This window comes from Rhamphochromis longiceps, linkage group LG2 (genome assembly GCF_057381845.1).
Source record: "Rhamphochromis longiceps isolate RC_006_pf linkage group LG2, R_longiceps_female_GT1.1, whole genome shotgun sequence".
In the NCBI taxonomy this organism is placed as follows: domain Eukaryota; kingdom Metazoa; phylum Chordata; class Actinopteri; order Cichliformes; family Cichlidae; genus Rhamphochromis; species Rhamphochromis longiceps.
This window is the reverse complement of record NC_140558.1, coordinates 38641487-38661577: the sequence shown is the minus strand read 5'-3', so window position 1 is coordinate 38661577 and position 20091 is coordinate 38641487. Positions and strand designations below refer to the sequence as shown.

At 39.6% G+C, this 20091-nt stretch overlaps 3 protein-coding genes across 5 annotated transcripts in view; 2 read left to right on the top strand and 1 right to left on the bottom strand.

Annotated features, from left to right (window-relative positions):
• LOC146677900 (uncharacterized) overlaps positions 1-20091 on the top strand; it is an 81524-nt gene that overhangs the window by 51417 nt on the left and 10016 nt on the right. The window contains exon 1 of one of the 3 annotated variants that reach the window (XR_014907672.1): positions 7359-7738. The exons of the other annotated variants lie outside the window; for them this stretch is intronic. The gene's annotated coding sequence lies outside the window, so the exon portion shown is untranslated. Of the gene's footprint in view, positions 1-7358; positions 7739-20091 lie in introns of those variants that run through there. 3 annotated transcript variants of the gene reach the window in all.
• zic3 (zic family member 3 heterotaxy 1 (odd-paired homolog, Drosophila)) lies at positions 1408-6602 on the bottom strand. Its single transcript, XM_085427754.1, has 3 exons — positions 5330-6602; positions 4406-4569; positions 1408-3826 (listed from the first exon to the last, which is right to left on the bottom strand). Exons 1-3 carry the CDS (start codon positions 6318-6320, stop codon positions 3644-3646), a joined length of 1338 nt encoding a protein of 445 aa, XP_085283880.1. The 5' UTR covers positions 6321-6602; the 3' UTR covers positions 1408-3643.
• Positions 13217-20068, top strand: zic6 (zic family member 6). The gene is made up of 2 exons (XM_085427740.1): positions 13217-15138; positions 16815-20068. Exons 1-2 carry the CDS (start codon positions 14181-14183, stop codon positions 17438-17440), a joined length of 1584 nt encoding a protein of 527 aa, XP_085283866.1. The 5' UTR covers positions 13217-14180; the 3' UTR covers positions 17441-20068.

Sequence of the window (20091 nt, the reverse complement as noted above, 5' to 3'; positions counted from 1 at the left end):
TCCGTCTGGGTTGAATCATCGGTACCGAGTTCTCATATAGTGTGGAAATGATGGCTTGTTTTAGGAAACAGCTTGAATGCACCTTATTGGCAAGCTGCATTTTAATTGCAGAGTTAAACGCACCCCTACATTAATGACCCAAATTCACATGAATGTGCTTTTTAATGACACGTAAACTGAGGTGTGATTAACTCTTAAATGTAGGTATATTAGAGTTGTGTTTATTTCCTCGTAGTATGCTTTCTTTACTCTTATCACGGTCACCTGCTGCGGGTCAGAGCGCAGCCACGTCTGTGCTTAGGACATCTCAAATCCGCGCGTAAAAATGCAACCTTCGTGCGAGCCGCCGTGCTTCGGAGAAAGCCGGGTCTCGGTTATTTGACGTCACGGTGTGTGAGAGGAGCAACTTGAAATGTGCGACTAGACTAGCTGGGAAGGGAGGGAGGAAAAGGGTAGGAGGGGGAGGCAAGGAGGGAAGGGGTGAAAAGAAATGAAATCAAACCAAATGCGAAGGGTGCGCTTGCGCAAAAGTAGAACAAAACAGAATTAGAATCAGTTTTTCTCAATAACTGTTTATAGCTGAAGAATACTGTGTGGTGGGGGTTTAAAGTAACCCTCTGTGTCAGACTTACCGGGAAGTAAAGTCGTCAGATTACACCAGTCTCCCAGACAGAGCAATAGGAAATGTGCATTTGTTGTTGTTTCTTTTATTTTAAAGCACTGAATAAATTCCTATTTATTACACGGGGCTTTCCCGATGTGTGCATGTGCACTTGTTGTAATTCAGACAGATTTTTTTCGCCGTTTAAATGCTTATTATGGCGCCTATTGATGTGTGTTAACTCCTTTGGTTGTTTTTTATGTAGCTGTGCCTTGTTCGGGTAGTGGGAGACGCTGAGGCACTGCCACTTTTGGCAACGATTCCTGCTCCACTTTCACGGTCACACAGTGTCCTCAGTTGCCCGTCTTCCACTCTGCATGACAGGATTATTATATATTTTTTTCAATCACTGTAAGCAGTCATTGAAGAAGAAGAAAATAAACTTTACATTTGCAGCTTTCATAGTCATAAACAGATGCCTTACCGGCCTTTCTAAAGTCCCTACACACTGCCAAGAAGTGGTCCTTCAACTTCCTCCCCCTAGGATTTCCATTGAACACACACACACACACACACACACACACACACACACACACACACACACACACACACACACACACACACACACACACACACACACACACACACACACACAAGGCCAAGATACTAAGATGGCGCCTTAATCAGTGTCAAGTTCAAGTGACTCCTACTAAATAGCATGGCAAGCAGTGTCGGTTATATGCGTTAACATGCAGGGTGCAGAACAACATGCTGATAATAATCAACGGCGCAGTCTGACAGTCGCTTTTCATAATGTTTTGTTTAATTTCAGTCAAAATTTCCGTTCACATTTCTTCATAAATAGTTGATAAAATAAATCAACCAACATACAGTAGCCTAAAAAGTACAAGGAACGTTTGACTCTGGTAGCTATAGGCTAACGCATAGGCCTGCTGTTGTAACATGGTTTGCCTCGATGTGGCACAGTGACACAGTTCATCAGTAAAACATTTTTGTTCTTCAGGAATAACTTGGATTGTGACCCATTTCTCCCAGAAAGTGTTACAACATCACATTCTAGCTGTGTTTATACATCAGATATTATTCTCTGACCTCTGGACATGGGGCAGAAAGGTGGTGGGAATAAGAAAAAGTACTTCTTTTAAATTAAGGTATAGAAAATAGCATATAAAACATATATTCCTTAAATTATTTAAATAAACTTATTTCATATATCACTGTCAAGAGGTACCGTTTTTACATTTTATTTTAAAAGTAGTGCTGGTGGTCTGAAATTGTTCTCATATGAGTACAATATACTTTGTGTATGCATAATATTTAATTCTTGAGAATAGGTTACAATGCAATGCTGTAACTCTTTTTGCCACTGAACGTGTTCTCCCCAACCCACATAGATCTAGAATTCCTTCCACTAAATTTTGTTAAACACAAAAATGTCATCTTGACAAGTTATTCACACAAAACAAGCAAATGTGTAATCAAACTGCTCTATATGCAACACCACAACAAATAACACGCTTAGTTTCACAGAATTACATTTAAAACAATGCAAGCTGACAGACAAAAAAAACTTTTTTATTTTTGAAGATACTGTGTTGTGACAGTTCCATTGTTGCCGATGCACACATTTAAACATACTTGCACAAAGACACTTCTGGAACTAGAAAGGTTGCCATACTGGCGCATATAGTTCGGGTCTTGACCTCAATTTGAAATACTCAAAATGCTGTCACCTTGATTTGGAAATCATGACTTCGCACACTCTAAGACCTGTAGTATAGGAGTGCAATAGGCTGATGGGTTCATTCTTTTCTCTCTTTTTTTTCTTCTTCCCCCAATACTGAGTTTATGCTAAGATTGACATCTAGTTCTGATTCTATAAAAGTAAAATACACAAAAAGTTTAAATTTAACCAAAAATAAAGGTAACAACAGAACCGTTTTATAGCTTCTCAGCTCAACTGAACTCAGCTCTACAAAGTCAATGATTTTACATGTCAATGGTCTCATAAACAAAATAAAAGTGACGGAAATATCTGCATTATATATAGACAAATCCATAATATTCATATAAATGATTTAATTAATCCAAATAAGACACATGTAGGCCTATTGGTTAAAAAGGAAAAAATAAAACAACAACAAAAAACAGAAGGATACAATCGCGATGTTGGAGCTTTAGTTTATCATTTGTTCCATGTTAAGCTGGTTATGACCAAAACTGTACAGTTCTTGTTAGAAAACATTTCCATAAATATCATTTAAGTTTCAGAACTTATACCCATAATTAAATTACAAATTGATAAATATGGCATCATGGATATGTATTTACAACGGTATTAACAAAAGGCAACGTTATATTCAACGGTAACAATCGTAACCTAATACCACATTTCTCCACCTGAAAACGGACGTTGACAACAGATTCGACCCCATCAAACAAGGAAATACATTCACGAGATAATATTTAGTTATGATTTTTTTTTTCTGTGTTCAAGTTCATGACAAAGACTTTGGCACGTTTCTTAAGACTGTTTGAAGTTTCAACAATCAATTGAAGAGGCGACAATAGAGCGTCACCGTTATATAAAACAGCGTGAAATAATTTTCCTTTTTTATTCTTTTTTTTAAATAAAAATTTGAGAAAATACATAAAATGAAAAATAAAACATTTTTTTCTGAAAACTTTAACTAAAGGATAAAAAAACATTTATTTATATTGAGAAAGTATAGCGTTTATTTATTCGTGATTTATTTGATTTCCTCAAAACTGCGGAATAAAAGTCAAATTTCGTGATCCTGAGAACGGACGTGGCCTGCTTGGTGCTGGCTTTTGCTCTCATCTCCTGCTGTTGTTCTTGTTCCAATCCCATTCGCGTGTGTTTGCGTGTGTATCTGATGATGATGTGTGCGTGTATGTGTGTGTGTATGTGTGTGGAGTGAAAATGAATAGTTTTTTTTAATGTTTTTTTTCCTGCTCATCCTCTTGGTCCACATTGAGAGGGAATTTGTTCTTCTGACTTCAAACGTACCATTCATTAAAGTTGGGTGCCAGTCCTTCGCTGTGACCAGACGTGTTTTGTACGGCTGACGGCGGCGTTTTTGTCGGGTCCTCAGTGCTGGCTGAGACCAGGACTGGCGGTGTGGACGACTCGTATCCGGAGCTTGCTGCTGGAGACGATTCAGATCCTTGAGACTCATGAACCTGCAAAACATGGGGACACGAGCACTGAGTTACTGAGGCAGTCATTGTAAACGGTGACCTTTAAGTGTCTTTATGGAAGGAGGCTGAACTTAAATGCGGATTAGCTCTGAGTTTTATGGGGCAACTGTAATGGTAAACAGGCGAGCTTCTGGACTGCATAGAAATATCCGCATCAACACACTGTTAAAGTTTATATAAAAATAGGTTTTCTCAAAGTACTAGATGGTTAAAATATATTTAAAAAAATTGCTTATTGCTAGCGGATATTTATAGAAGACGGCTATTTTAAAGAAAAATACAAATCAAAATCCATCATCAGAGAACAACAACAAAGGGGGAGTTTTTTTTTAAACTATTAATCGTTTAATCTTTTAGCTATTTAAAATCAAGAGCCGCTAACACACTAATTGTGATTGCACACCATTTTTGTACCTTTTTTTGCAGTGTGACTGGGCTAGCCTATAACATCTTTAAAAAAAAGCCTAAAGTTGTGATGGTCTCTGTCTGTGGTAAAGGAGGTGGAGTGGCGTGTGTGTGAGTGTGTTAATGTGTTTAAGGAGTAATGAAGACGTTAATTACCTTCATGTGTTTCCTGAGAGAGCTAGGGTGTGTGTATGACTTGTCGCACACTTTGCAGATGTATGGCTTGTCTGATGTGTGCACATGCATGTGCTTTTTCCTGTCGCTGCTGTTGGCGAAGCGTCTGTCACAGCCATCAAATTCACACTTAAACGGCTTCTCACCTGGAGGATTAAATAAACATCGTGAATTACCCCTCAATGGCCCGCACAAACAAACCCCCATTGTAACACCGACTGTAAATCCGAAGACACAAGATGTAAATTGTCTGCAGCCTATTATATAACAGAGTAACCTACATTCTCGGGGCGACATGGATACTGCTCCACTACTACACACTGCTCTGTCAGGCTTTATTTATTCAAGAGGCCTGCTCCTTCATGCTACTACTGGCCTCCTCAGTGCGTGTGCTCTTGTATAGTAAATACTGAATCAACAGGGCATTCTGTACCGTGCACTGACTGAACTAGAGCGACAATTATGAACGCAGCCAGAAATTGCTTACTTGTAATGTGTTCAAAAAGCACACGAGCCCCGTGTCTGCCCTAAGCACCAATACAGCAAATGCACCGAAAGTTTGGCGTAAAGTAAATGAAGTATCTTTTGGACTGGCACAAAACTTCTCAGGACAAAAGCTGCAAGAATTAACGAGGCTGAACACTACAGCAAAGTTGCAGAGCAATGTGGTTTATACTCTACTGTGGAAACATTATCCAATCTGTATATTTTCATATAATTTCGAAAAAAGGAAACTGGGAGCTTATCGCCATTAGAAAAGTTGGTCCAATTTCTGAAAAGGACCTCGTAAACAATAACACAACAACATGCACGTTTATATCTGGAACACTGAAGCATGGGGTCTATTTAAAAATAGGCTCTCTTTCTATATTTTTTACATGATGCTAAGATGCTGTTGGTGCCTACCTGTATGTGTTCTTTTGTGTATTTTCAGGTTTTCCGATCTGGCGAATATTTTCCCACATCCGGGGAACGGGCATGGGAACGGTTTCTCGCCCGTGTGCACACGGATGTGATTGACGAGTTTGTACTTGGCCTTAAAAGATTTCCCTTCTCTCGGGCAGTCCTCCCAGTAGCAGACGTGGTTGCTCTGCTCGGGGCCGCCGACGTGCTCCATGGACACATGAGTGACCATCTCGTGCATGGTGCTGAAAGTCCTGTCGCAAGTCTTTTTGGGTCTGTTCATCTGGTTCTCGTCTATCCATTTGCATGATAATTCTTGCTTGATCGGTTGCCTCATGTATCTAAAGAAGGCTCCCGGACCGTGGTGTGTCGGCACATTCATCCCCATATTCATGTTGATGGGGTGGTTGTAGTTGTGGAGCTGAGCCCCGTAGTGGTCTGTCCGAGGGCTCGCTACAGGACGATACGGATCAGGTCTGCCGAAAATGTCCCCGCGCAAGCCAAGATGCATTTGGCTGTTAACAACATGTCCACTGGATGAAGTGTGGCTCACTCCCTGGTCATGAAGTCCTGGAAACAACAAATGTCCTGGGTTATCGGTGATCCCGGGCGGCCCGTGGAGGCTCCCCGCCGAAGCTGCAAAGATCCCATGCTGGGTGCTCGGAGCTGTGGACTCTCCAACGCTCCGGTTCCGGAAGAGAAAGTCTCGTGTTGAATTGAAAGCTCCCCCGCCGTACGAGCCCACCTGCCCGCCGTGAGAGTGTCCCAGTGCAGCTGCATATCCACTGGCTTGCGGTGTGAAAGCTGATGTCTGGCTGGAAGCGATATCGTGAGCCACGGGGCTGATTTTAAAAGCAGCGGAGTGGGAGGAATCACTGAAGGGATTCAGTCCCAGACTAGGGTCTCTGTTCCCGATTTCGTGGTGCCGCGGCGTCCCGAAGCCCCCCACTCCTAACGATGCAAACTGCGGACCGCTATCAAGAAGCATAGTCATGAGCTTGAAGCAAACTCAGGAGCTGGGAAGAAAAAAACTGAAAATAAAATTAAAATCCAGTTTAGCGGAGCGCGCAAGCTGCACACTGCGTCGAGATGTACCACGTTGCGCGGAAAAATCCAAAAACAACAAAAACAAACCAAGCCAAAATGGGGAAAAATCCTATGCAAAGAGTTGGGAGAAAAAACTCCCGTTGACTGCAATCCGTGAGAAAGAGGATCAAACTTCCCCCCCTTACCAGGCGGATGATGTCCTTGGACTGATAAAGTCAATCACTCACTCCCAGAACATAAATGAACTCGGGAGGCAGTGCTACGACGGCCAATCGGCGTTCTGCTACCCCTGTAACACGTGACTGCGACGAAGGGTGGTAATTGGCTTGATTTCTGGTGATTGGCACAGTTTGTTATTGAAGATGGCAGTTCGTCTCAATTGCTTTCATTTGATTGGTTGTTGCAGGCATTATTTTGCAGGTATAACAACGCTCTAGCGCAGATCCTGCATGTGTTATGTGGAGCGCATGTCAAATGCAGCCGTACACGAGTCGTACTCCTGATGAAACTCCCAAACAATTTTAAAGATTCAGAGAAATATATAATCTACAATCTGTAGAGGATATACTAGAAAGTTAACTTTTCGAGCAACCACTTATGGCACTTTTGAACTGAAATTTGTAGTATTGAACTTAGAAAAACTAAAATGTGTTGTAGGTTTTATATAGTATCCATCTATCTATCTATCTATCTATCTATCTATCTATCTATCTATCTATCTATCTATCTATCTATCTATCTATCTATCTATCTATCTATCTATCTATCTATCTATCTATCTATCTATCTATCTATCTATCTATCTATCTATCATTATCCTTTATTTTTTCTCTTTCATGTGACCAGTTTGGCTCTTATTAACTGAAAACTTGAATGTACTTGGCGCAGTTCCAAAATGTGGCTTTCTTGAAGCCGCTTGAAAGGGGAGGGGGTATTTTTTTTTTTTTTTTTTTGCAAAAGCTCTATAGGGTGTAAGACGGAGGAATAAAAGACAGAAAGAAAGATGGCAGTAATTGTAATATCCTGAGATTTTTTCGCTCAGCCAAAAAATTCGTGCCATTGAGCAAGTTTCACAGGGCTGCCGCTGACTCGCTGCAGGACACATAAAATCTGATCAAGTTCAGAGACGCGCTGAGTGCTTCAAGCGGCGCTTTTTAACTCCAAGCCTTTCACATCCTTCCCCCCTCAATCTGTCCCAGGAAGGAGCTCACATTCTTTATTTTAGGGGATCTGGGCTAAAAAAAAAAAAAAGCGAGAGAAAAAAGAGAGAAAAAAATCAAATCAGTCCTTCATTCTGTTCTCGCCCTCATCCTACCGCATTCACTCCCAGAACATTTCGTCGAGAAAGAGTTATAGATTGAAAAGGTGAGTTTTCCTACTTATCCGTCGTCTTTCTGTGCTAGAGAGAGAAGAAGAGGCCTGTGTGAACTGCATGCTGTGGAAGTGCTAAACTCTACACTTTATTTAGCCCGTGGAGGTTACACGGGATTTAGTTTTGTTGAAGTGAACCTCGGCTGCTTAGTGTTTAGGCCTGTTGCTCATATGTTGATTCAGTTGTTGCAAGAACCCGCAAACCTCTGTTTTTTCTTTTTCTTTTTCTAACCAGCTCGCATACTAATATAACATTTACGCTTTTTTTACATAACGACTCGACAACATAACTCAATAACTTATTTTGAAGGGGGGAGAGGGAAAAATGAGATTCACTTCATCGTTTTCCTCCATAAGCCGCTCTCTCTCCCTTTCCCTCTCCCTCTCTCTCGCTCAGCCTCTCTCCCTCCCTCTCTCTACTTTTCTTCATCTCTCTCCCTTTCTCTCTCTCTCTCACGACGAAGGGATAGCCTCTCACAGTTTACTCCCCCCTTCATTCTCACACACTCGTCTTCTCATACTGCAACACAGTAAGCGCGTACACACACACACACACACACACACACACACACACACACACACACACACACACACACACACACACACACACACACACACACACACAGTGTAAGACGAACACATACACACAGAGAAAAAAAAAACTCATCGGGATTTATTGCGACCTTTGTGAACTTTCGCAAGCGACAAGCAGCCTGTTAAGTTTTCCTAAACTCCCTCCATATTTTATTGGCTCGTTGAAACGTGAATGCTCCATACACCACTTAAGGTTATGTGCCGTGTATTCGCAAGCCATATTACCGCTATGAAATAATTAAGTGACATGGTTAAGATGAGTCACAAATGTTTGTGAGCCACAGAGCAGCAGCGTAGGCACCGAGCTCTTGCTGAGAAAAAGGGGGGGGGAGCTGTCATCAGCCAGGCCTAATGTAAAGCAACTGTTGCTTGAGAGTTAAATTTAAAACTACCGCTGATCTCTTCTTGTATCCTGGCATTTGTTGAATATTTTTTATTCAATTCACTGCACGAATGTGGAATTTGACAACTGGGGACATCAAACACTCATTTACTAATTATTCATGCTCTCATCAAAACAAACATAAAGAGAGTCAGGATTACAAGAGTATTAGGTAGCATTTTTATTTATTTTTTTATTTTAAAATTTCTGTTTTGTTCTGTATTTTATCCACGACTTCTTGCCAGGAAGGGGAGCATTTCCCGGGAACGTTAACATTATTATTATTATTATTATTTATTATTGAACAATAGAAAATGTGGGAACTTTCAAATAGTGGGGAAATAAACTTTCCAAAACTAACGTGACTGCGGTTTTGCGTATTGTTTGTCTCATGCACACCAGCTTTTTTTTTTACCCCAAAATATTTAACATCGAGCTCTGCGCTGAGTGGCGTTTTCCTCTCACGTTTGGACGTATCTATTTAATTTAATGTAGGTAAAGCTGCAAATCCATTTTACAATCATACTGATTTGTATATTTAATTTAATATTTTTATATGTTCTTTTTAATGGCCAATTGCATTAAATTCTTGCAGGAATATGCATATATATCATTACTTTGTATTTGGGTGTGTGTGTTTTTATTCATTCTGTAGCTAGACACATGTCATCTCTCCCCCCCCCCCCCCCCCCCCCCCCTTTTTAAGTATCCGTAATGAAACGTGCCAATTTATTGAAGGCTCTTCTGCAGGACTGCGGTATTTATAATTTGCTTATTTAGTTATCTTTCCTGGGATTACCTCACTGGGCGTTGGAATAGCCTATTGGTTATAACATAATCTTCTTCCAACTGAGCATGCGCGTTACCTAAAAAGTATCAGAATATTTTAGTGTGCATACCTCTGTGACAGTAGGCCCACTGCTGCTGGAAAAGAGCAGAACATAATCATCACCCTAAATGGTAAACATCTCACATTTATATGTTTATTCTAACTAGATGTGTTAGAGTCAGTAATTATAAAGGATTTTTCCATTGTGTAATTTCGTAAATGACCTAGATGCATGGTAATTCTATTCTTATATAAACCAGTAGACATATCACAGCCCAGTCTTTTTTCTCTCTCTGTGTATGTGCGTGTAGCAAAGTTGAGTGATTTTTTTTAGTCCATGATGTCTGGCCTGTGGCCCACACTATGTTTGGCCGGCTTAGGCCGCTAGTGCTATAGACAAGTTTGTGGACTTGAAATTAACTCAGTAGTGACCAGACAGAAGTATAACCTTAATCTCTCCTAAAATGGAAAAGCTGCAACCGAATGCCACTGTATGTGATCCTGTTTTCAGTATTTACATTTTAAAATGTAAAGTAAAGTGATCAATGTATCCCAGAGGCACAATTACATGGATGATTCTGTGATTCACTGTTTTGGATAAATAGACAATGTGAAGATTGAACTTCTACATTTTGCTGTGGTTTAAATGTGTCATGTCTGTTGCTTGATTTATTAAGAAAATGAATTGTGGTGCTTTGTGTGTTGAATAAGGGTGCATTCTCTATCACCTTTCCCACTTCTCTTATATTCGACGGAGCTTAAAACACTACAGTGGCTCAGGTTCGCATTCACTCGAACATCCAGTAAATTTAATAGAGTCTGAGAATAATAGAGGTTCTTTTATTTGTTCCAGCTCTGCTATTTGTCTTCATAACATGTGCATCCACTTATTTTCAGAATGCATAGTGCTTTCACAAAGCAAAAATTTACATTATGCTTTGTGTTTTCAAAACACATGGAGCTGCAACAAATGCTGTTTTAGTTTTTCCTGCACCTGTAGCAGCTGATAATGAGAAGGATTTTCTCATCATATTGCTTTACAATACAAACGGTAATTTAACTGTCTTGTAATATAGAATTTCACAGTGCCTGTATTACGTTGATACTAGGCATGTTTTTGTGCTATGCATGTGTTTAGTTTTTTTCAATTCTCATGTTTTTCAGTGGCGAAATGTTTCCGCAGTTCCATATTTTCGTCATTTATTTCATTACAGGCTCATAACTGTATGTAATACAATAATAACTGTGCAGATCGTTGTATGTGTTTCATAGATTATATGGTCAGTTGGGCCTTGACTGACTACAGCACATGGAGTTTGCCTGATGGAGAGGGCTAAATGACTTCTTGCTGTGATTTGCTCGAGCATCTGTCTCCAAATGGACTCATCCCAAACCTGTTAATTCATCTAAATTTCATAAAGTCATGGCAAGACTGTGCACTGCCATCCCTCATCAATTATAATATTTCAGCGCACTCCACACTAATGCATGCAGTTGTTTAAACAGCCACACAAACCCACATACACACGTTCTTATTACTACAAGAAAACACAAACACAGCTCACACAATCACAAATGAATATGGATACTTGAAATCATTTTGTTTTTGGTTTCCATTTGAAGTTTTTTATTATTATTATTATTATTATTATTATTATTTATATCTTGTGTTACATTACAGCATTCACCATGTGTAACGCTAGTGATTTGTATACGGATAGTGACTAGATTATTATAGAAAAGCAGCCATATTATTATAATATAGCCTACAACAGGCTACATTTCATTTTAATATGTGTGTGTTTATGTGTGTGTGTGTGTGTGTGTGGTGGTGCTTGTTTTTCCCTTTTGTGTGCAAATAGTTTTCCCCAAAAAGGGTCTTATTTAATAAAAAAAAAAATAGACTTCTTCTCATCACCATCCAAGGTTAAATTAACTGAACTTGCTGAATTTTCAGTCCAGTCTATAACATTGCTTCGTATTCAGTAAGCCTTGAATTTAAACTGGCATTTGACTTGTCTTCCATTTTTTCTCTGCATTGCGCCTTTATAATATATTTGATTCATATTGACTAAGAGCGTCTTGGAGCGACATGGACCTTGTGGCTGTAAAAACTATGCCCTGACATGAATGTTTTGATTGTTGCAAGTGATATTTCACATGCAGCAGTCACCAGAATTTCATCTGCCTTGTCAAACAGCCAGCATAAACCAGACTTATAAGGCTGCAGGGCTGGAGGAGATTTCAGATGTCAAAATGCTTACATTTCTTACAAAGTAGATATTTGACCTGAAGTTTTGTACATTGACGTGCAATTTTCAAATTAGTTGTTTGTCATAATAACATTGCATGTGCGTAAAGCAACATTGCAAACCCCTAACCAAATAAACACTGTTTACTGTTGTTGCCATTGCTTCCAATTTTATGATTTATTGTTTGAAGGTAACCTCTCACAATATTTATCTCATGAAATTAAAAAATTGTTACATTTATGTAATATTTAAAGCAGGTACACTAACTAACTGAAGAGCTCACATTTCCTTGCTATAGCACAAAAATGGGGCAAATATTAAAAAGGCCTATTAATTGTTAGATATGTGTAAGCCTTTGTCTCAAACTTAACTTGCTGAAAGGGTATACCTGAACAGCCTCAAAATCAGCATATGAATTTAAGTCCTTAAAGTGCAGCTACTCTAAACAGTTTTCCTTTGTTTCCTGTAAATGAGGAACAGGGGTTATTTGAGGTCTCTCAGGCTTTTATGCCATCTGAATATATGATTGGAAACTTTCAGTTTATTGGCCATTAAACCTCGATTTTTTTCGGAAATGCATCAGGTTAAAGGTTGATAAACATGAGCGTCCATTACAATCCTCACGGAATTAGGCCAGTTCTGGGAATGTCTACTATTTTCCAGCATTTAATGTCAAGTGGGCCCCTTGCTTTGTCTCTGCATAGGACCCACTGCAGGTGACGTCAGAAAGTTTTTTTTTCTTTTTGCACGTTGATTATACCACCAGCTCAAGTCTTTGGAAATAAGAGGGGTTTTCACCTTAAACCTGCAAGCTGCAGTTCGGATCTTACGCCGAGTTGTGTAGATTGAAATAAAAGTAACAGATAAAAGAATCAGGCTAAAGTGGTTAGGGTGGAAACCCCCCCCCCCCCCCCCCCCCCAAAAAAAGCTGCGTGTTTATCGAACCAGAGCCACGTCAAAGCTCGAAAACGTGCAGAAATATGTGTTGCAGTTCAGCAGCGTGGGGAGCTTGAAGCTCGCTGTCCTCACAGCACCCCAAAGTAAGAAAGTTTATCTGAGTTTCCTAGGAACAGTGGAGCCTATCCACTGCTGTTCGTCACGTTTCATAATCTGCATTTTACGTAACCATTTTCACATTTGTGCCAGCCTGCACGACGGTGCGTGATGAACTTTTGAAAATTATTAATTTATTTAGGCTTAATAAGAACAGCGTTATATACAGGCGTGATTTACAATAAGCACATGGATAAAATAGTACATCTTGTTCTGCTGTACTCCCCAGTGACACTACTAGAAATGTATGTTTGAAACAACTTTTATTTCCAACAAGATGATTATCGTGCCTCGTAGGACTACTTGTTGCTTTATCAAAGTTGTATTTTCCATACTACACGAGCCCAATAGATTACTGCGTCCGTACGGAAATGTACTCTAAAATAAAAATGTACCACAATGATCTTACCACGGAGAGAGAACAGTAGCCTTCTATTACTATTAGAAAAAATGTGGATCTAAACGTGGTGCTCATATAGGTTAATGAGTGCCGAAGCAATTATGTTTTTGTTTGTTTGTTTGTTTGTTTGTTTGTTTGTTTGTTTGTTTGTTTGAATCAAACAACTGCTGCATTTGTGAGGAATAATATTCTGTAACTCTGACTATTTTCAAACGAGGTGCTCTACTCAAAATGAAAGTCTTGACAATAATTGGCCTGGACAAGCAAGGACCAGTCTCTCTATTATACTTGCCAGGCAGGAGCAGGACATTTGCTGAAATAAAAGGCATGAAGGCTGGGAACTGATTGTGTTGTGTTTTTGCTCACATCGGTTTTTAATCACTCGATTTCTACTAGAAGATTAGTATTATGCATTAACCTGTGCGTTTTTCCTACGCAGAGATTTAGAGAAGGGGAATTATAAGACGTCGCCTGAAGTTAAAGAGGCTGCAATATTTGGGAGTATCGCGGCACATTTCAAAGCATTTTCTCTGCGATATTTGAAAACGGAGTCGTGCAGTGAACGCCTGCGTGTCCCTTTTAAAACAAACCCAGCGCCTGTCAATCACAGCGCATTCCAACCAATCCCAAAGCTCCCTTTTTAAAAGCAGGTTGGCCTGCTGTGCTTTTATATTGCACCATGGCCTGTTTCGAAGCATTTTTACTACCACGGTTATTGCCACAAATCAAGAGGGCAAAGTGAACGGCATGGGACTCACACCAACTTTAACGAAATTGAGTCTGGTTCCTACTTCTGCGAAGTTCACGGCCAAGAATTTCACATGCAGATGATATACAACAAGGAAAATGGAAACAGAATTTCTAGGTGTATCCTGAGTGCTGAATTGGTTGATTTTGCAAACTCATAGCCAAACTCACAACAAAACATGACAAGCCTTTCGAGGTTTAGTGGCTGCCCTCTCTCTTGCGTCAACCCCGGGGAGAGCAATACTGAACCCAGCGTGGTGCTGCCACCTTTGGCAGGAGAGCACATGGGACACCCCACTGGCAGTTCCTTAAAACTCTGCCCCTCGCACAATTTGCGAGACTACCCAGAGACGAGGTCCAGTGCATATGTTGACCATTCGGTTCCCAATTTTTCAGACTCTGGATACCCCAGTCACCGGTTAGAGCACAGCCCTAGGGGCATTATCATTGGAGCCAATCTTTCTGGAGCCGGCATGCCACCCGTCACTGATCAACTGGCATCAAGACCTAACCAACATGGAGGGATTGGACGCTATCGTGACTTTCATGGCTACAGAGACAACAGAAACCATACTTTTTTCACAAGTTATCAGGAGCAGGCCCATGCGTCCTCCGACGCATCTCGAGATCTCGGCAGCCAGATGATGCTGGGTCTGCCTGGCGACCTCCTCACCCGGACTCACCCGTACGGCCAAACTATCAGCCCCAAGGGAAACAGCCAGCAACTTGTCACTCAGTTCCTGGGTCTGTACAAACCCCTGAACATGGCAATTCAGCGTGGAGGAGGAGACGCTTTCCTCAGGTGCTCAAAACAAACAGTAAAGCATGAGCTGGTGTGCAAGTGGAGTGACGGCCAAGAGGGGGCTGGAAAGCTGCCTTGCTCCAGAGCCTTCGGGACCATGTATGAACTTGTCACCCATGTGACAGTGGAGCATGTCGGAGGACCTGAGCACTCTGAATATGTGTGTCACTGGGAGAATTGTGTGAGAGACAGGAAGCCTTTCAAAGCCAAATACAAGCTGGTGAACCACGTCAGAGTCCACACAGGGGAAAAGCCATTTCCCTGCCCATTTCACGGCTGTGAGAAAGTTTTTGCAAGATCAGAAAATCTAAAGATCCACAAGAGGACTCACACAGGTCAGTTAATGATAAGACAACAACACAAATAGTGATAATGATAATAATAATAATATTAATAACGTTTTAGTAGTTTTCATTTTTTACCAATGTGAACATATTTTTCATGTTTTCAATATTCAGTTTTTTTTCTTAAAAACATTTATTATTATTATTATTATTATTGTTATTATTATTACTACTACTACTACTACTACTACTACTATTATTATTATTATTATTATTATTATTATTATTATTATTATTATTATTATTATTATTATTATTATTATTATATCTGCACAGCACAATGTAAAGTGTTATTGAAATGTTACGCAAAGCTTTTTGTGACACTTGTCGCCTTCTCCGTTACTGCCTGACAGAGAAGTAGTAAGACAGTTGCAAACTATGTGTAGTATAGGCAGCAGGCCTAGTGGTTTGGGTGCCTCTCCCACTTCATTCAGTGAAATGCTTAAATAAATCCCGGGACACCGGAGAGTCGTGACGTAGCCGTTACGCTGCCTCTGCCTCCCAGGGACTCATCTCCTGTACTCAGGAACACTAACAGAGCACATCACACTGTGATGTAGCAGTAGTTGGTAAGTACAGAGATGACCTCATTCAGTGTAAACAAAATGAGTTATATTTGAATGATTTCCTTATGCCCTGTTGACTCTAATAGACATCTTACTTGAGGCAGTGTGAACCTTTTATAAAAAGAAAACTCACATCACTCTACAGACTAACTTTTGCCCTTTTTTCTGCACAACTAACATAAGCACAGAATTATATATATATAATATTTCTGCTTGTGTTGTATATAAAATATTTCAAAATTTGCGGAACAAGATTTAATTACAATGAAATACAGCCAAATTGTACTGAATAGCCTCTTTAGGACCGAAAGGCGTTTATTAAGCAGCCCTTTTTCTTGTGCTGTAAATTATTTTACTAATGAAAGCAAAGAGACAGAGGCAGAACAGAGAGGCTTAATGGCATTTAAGCTATTACACAACTGCACACTCTGTTCAGCTTATCAATTTATGTAAAAATATATATTGAGATATTAGCTTTTTCTTTTTAATTCTGTTTTTAAATTTAGATAAATATGCACACGCAAGGATTACGATTCAGACTCTTTTCTTTTCTTTTTTTCCCTTCAGTCCGGCAGGAGGACGAGGGCTAGCAGCTATAGGCAGCTTTGTGCTAGAAGAACAATTAGTATCCTGATGGCCATAATTCACTCTAAGCATGGTAACTGAATTTAAACAAATCAACTGCGGTCGCAGGTTAATCTAATGCATGTTTAACTAGGCCCTGGAGCCTTTTTGATTTAGTCTGCAGATACACTGCCTCATTTGTTGCAATTAGCACCGCACCAAAGTTTCAGCAACTATTATTTGTAAATTGTTAGCAATTTACCTTTTAAGTGTCACATTCTTAAAGAATTCTAACCGATGCCTATGGGCGACTCTGTGTTTTGCTGAGCGAGTGATTAAAAGTAATTTCACACTGTTGGGCGAAACATGGCTGTGCACTTTTTAAAAAAAACCAAACTTTTAGATTCCCATTTCATATGACATGGCCCACCCACTGACCCAGCCCACATAAACATTAGTTTACATGGTCAGGCAGAACATGCGGAGACCTGCAAACCTTTTCGTAACTCGCCGTCACTTTTCTCTTTGCACGTTTAGGTGAAAAACCTTTTAAATGTGAGTTCGAGGGCTGCAACCGGAGGTTTGCGAACAGCAGCGACAGAAAGAAGCATTCACATGTGCACTCCAGTGATAAACCCTACATGTGCAAGGTCAGAGGCTGCGACAAGTGTTACACCCACCCAAGCTCCCTGCGAAAACATATGAAACTCCACTGCAACAAGACCCAAGTCGCCAAAGACGGCGACGCGCGTCCTGGTGGTGGGGGTCACATTGCGGAGGGCAGGTCAAGCCGAGTCTCGGATGGAACCCAGATCAGCCCCACTCATCCACCCACCTCATCTCAAGATGTCCCCTTGTCCCCAGAGAGTCGAGACGAGCCGACCCCGAGGTCACGTTTCCATCACACATTTGACAGCAGTTTGGACTACTCAACACACAGGTCACAGCCCCTCTTGGACCCTTTGTTGTTACAGAGAGGCAGCTACAGGCCTCAGTCCTCCCAGTACCCCTGCAGCCAGACAGGTCACGCTTTTGCCCAGAGCTCAAGGACTTTCTCCCCTGCTTCTTCCTTTCAGAAAAGTATTGTTAATGGATGGTACACATGCCACAGCGGCGTGGACTCTTTCCCACCAAAGCAATGCAATAACATCCCGTCTCTCTGAGGTGTTGTTGGGACACACACAGGCGGCTTAATATGTTGGGCCTATTTTTTCATGTGGTAGCTCAAACCTACAGCTGTTGTTCTCTGTACTTTCGTAAATGTTGTATTACATATTTTGCGTGACGTCCTCAGTTATCCTATTGAGTATTCAATGGAAATGTGGCAAGCTTTATTTGTTGTCGTGAGGTCTGTTCGGTTGGGTTTGGTTTAAAGCCCATACATCTCCCAAAAGTGGATTATAGGAACCGTTATGTGTATTTCTAGTTTTCGTTGTGTTGCATAAGTATTGAAGATATCTATCTTTAAGTGGGGAAAAAATGACTAAGGATTTAATGGAAATCTGCGTGTTGATTAGTCTATTCTGAACTTTGAATCTTTTAAGTAAAAGGAAGTGTCTTGCTGAATGTAGCCCTGACTGTAGGGGTCTTTCTTGAATGTAAACTAGTCTAATGTATGTCTGGATGAATAGAAATATTATTCATGACTTATGTACGTCGCAAGATAAAATAAATATCTAATTTTTTTTCGCCCCCCTCAAGTTAAATGTTGAGGTTTAACAACCCTGCGTGACGGGCCTGGAGCATGAGCTGTAATTAAAATACCGCAAGGCTCACTAGTTTTTTTTCCTGCCCTTGATTATGTTTCACTTTTTGCCCCATTTTTTTTTATTTTTTTTATTACACACTGTGTATTATATGTATATTTCACATTTCTGTGCAGAGTAAGAGTGTGAGTATAAACCAGTGGTCGTGTTACTATTCAAACGTTTAATTAGCATACAGTTCAAAAGTACATAAGCTCACTGTATAATAATTATCCTATATTTTATTAAAGTGTCTATATTCTCTTTGATCAGGAGTGTGTGGTTAAACCCAATCAATGCATGATGCCAAACCTTGTTCTTCCCCTTAAAACACATCCAGTGCTATTCGCCATATTTGCAAGTTTGCATTCTTGTGCAAGCCAGACCTACCGATGAGTCTGCATAATCTATATGTACATACATGCAGAGTCTATATTCTAGACTAGATGTGGAAGTGATTTGATTGAGGTAAAATCAAAGGTAACTGTAACGTGGTAAGATAAACTCTTCTTAATACAAAAAGGAAATTGCAGTCTACTCAACGAATTTAATTTTCTTAACTGCGCAATGATTTTTTTGTTGTTGTTGTTTTTTTTTTTTGGAGAGGCTGGAGATGTGTTTTTGTTGCGGGGTTTCGCGCGTGTTTTCATTTAGTGATATCAAATCTGATTTTTCTTCATGTTTAAATCAGTTTATAAATTTTATCTCCTTATATTATTTCTGTGTCTTATTTAGACGCACATATACACCATGGAGCGTTTTATTTTGAAGGTGAACAAGCTGTAAAGATAAAAAAGAAAAGACCCAGATTATAAGTTAAACATACTTTAAAGATATTTACATTCTAAGAATTTTGACACTTTTTACATTCTAAACTGTTTTGCTAGACATATGTGCCGTTCTGTTTGATTTGGGTATTGGTATAAGTTAGAAAGTTTTTTTGTTTGTTTGGTTTTTGTGGGGAAAAAAAGCTCAAAATGATTCACTTGATTGCTCTTTATGGATGCACATATTATTAATAGTTAAATGTTTTACTTCGCCTATAGCACATTTTGGGAGAAACATATGATCACATTTATTTGTTTTTTGTTCCTTCAAATACAACCCTTCAATTAAAACTCTCTTTAAAATAAAAAACGTGGTATTGGGATTTCAGTTTGAAGCCTGTATTTGTCTGTACAGAGCTTTTAGTCCGTTTTGCTACTAATCCTGGTGCAGACAATAGCTCATTTTTAGTGAACTATTGTTCCTATCCAGTCTATTCTGAGATAACACTTCCTGTTTCCTGTCCAAGAAGCAACACCCCCTCTCTAACAATACCAAAAGAAAAAGTAACTGGAAATTAAGTGATCAGGTTCAGGTATGTTCTGTAGCTAAAGACTATGTACACAAGTATGTATGGTATAGCAAATACTGTATGTCCTTGTCCTGCTCAGGAAAGTATAGTGCTTGGTCATTGTGAAGGTGGCAATAATCACAAATAAAGTAAAAGAAAAAGAAATTCCACTCTACTACTATTAGAAAATGTTATTCATTGCACCTGTATGGATGTCAGCATATTCTACCATTAAACACGTCAATGACTAGTGCCATCTAACCTCATATACCAGTTTGTGTAATCAGGTCTCATGTGCACCAATTTTATGTTTCCTTGGAATATTTTATTATGTTGATCTGACAGGCTTTGATATATATATATTGTTCTTTATTGCAGTGAAATAATTTTACTTATAGGTGAGTTTGCTCTGATCATAGAATATATGGGAAAAATAGGCTGAAACTACATCTGATTATGCACCCCTTACACATGTTACTTTATACACATTCTGTGATGTTACATAAGAGTTTGCAATTTTAGTTACATTTGCTTTTATTTTTACGTTATTTGTAAAACAATTTCAAGCGACATAAGTTTACTTCTACGCTTATAAAACTGTGGAAAAAAATCCAAAAAACATCTTCTTTAATCTTCTCATCTTTTTTGACTAAAACACACATTCTTCATGTATTTCCACAATGTAATTGTTATCGAGATGGTGATACTTGCAATCTGTGATGCACTTGTTTAT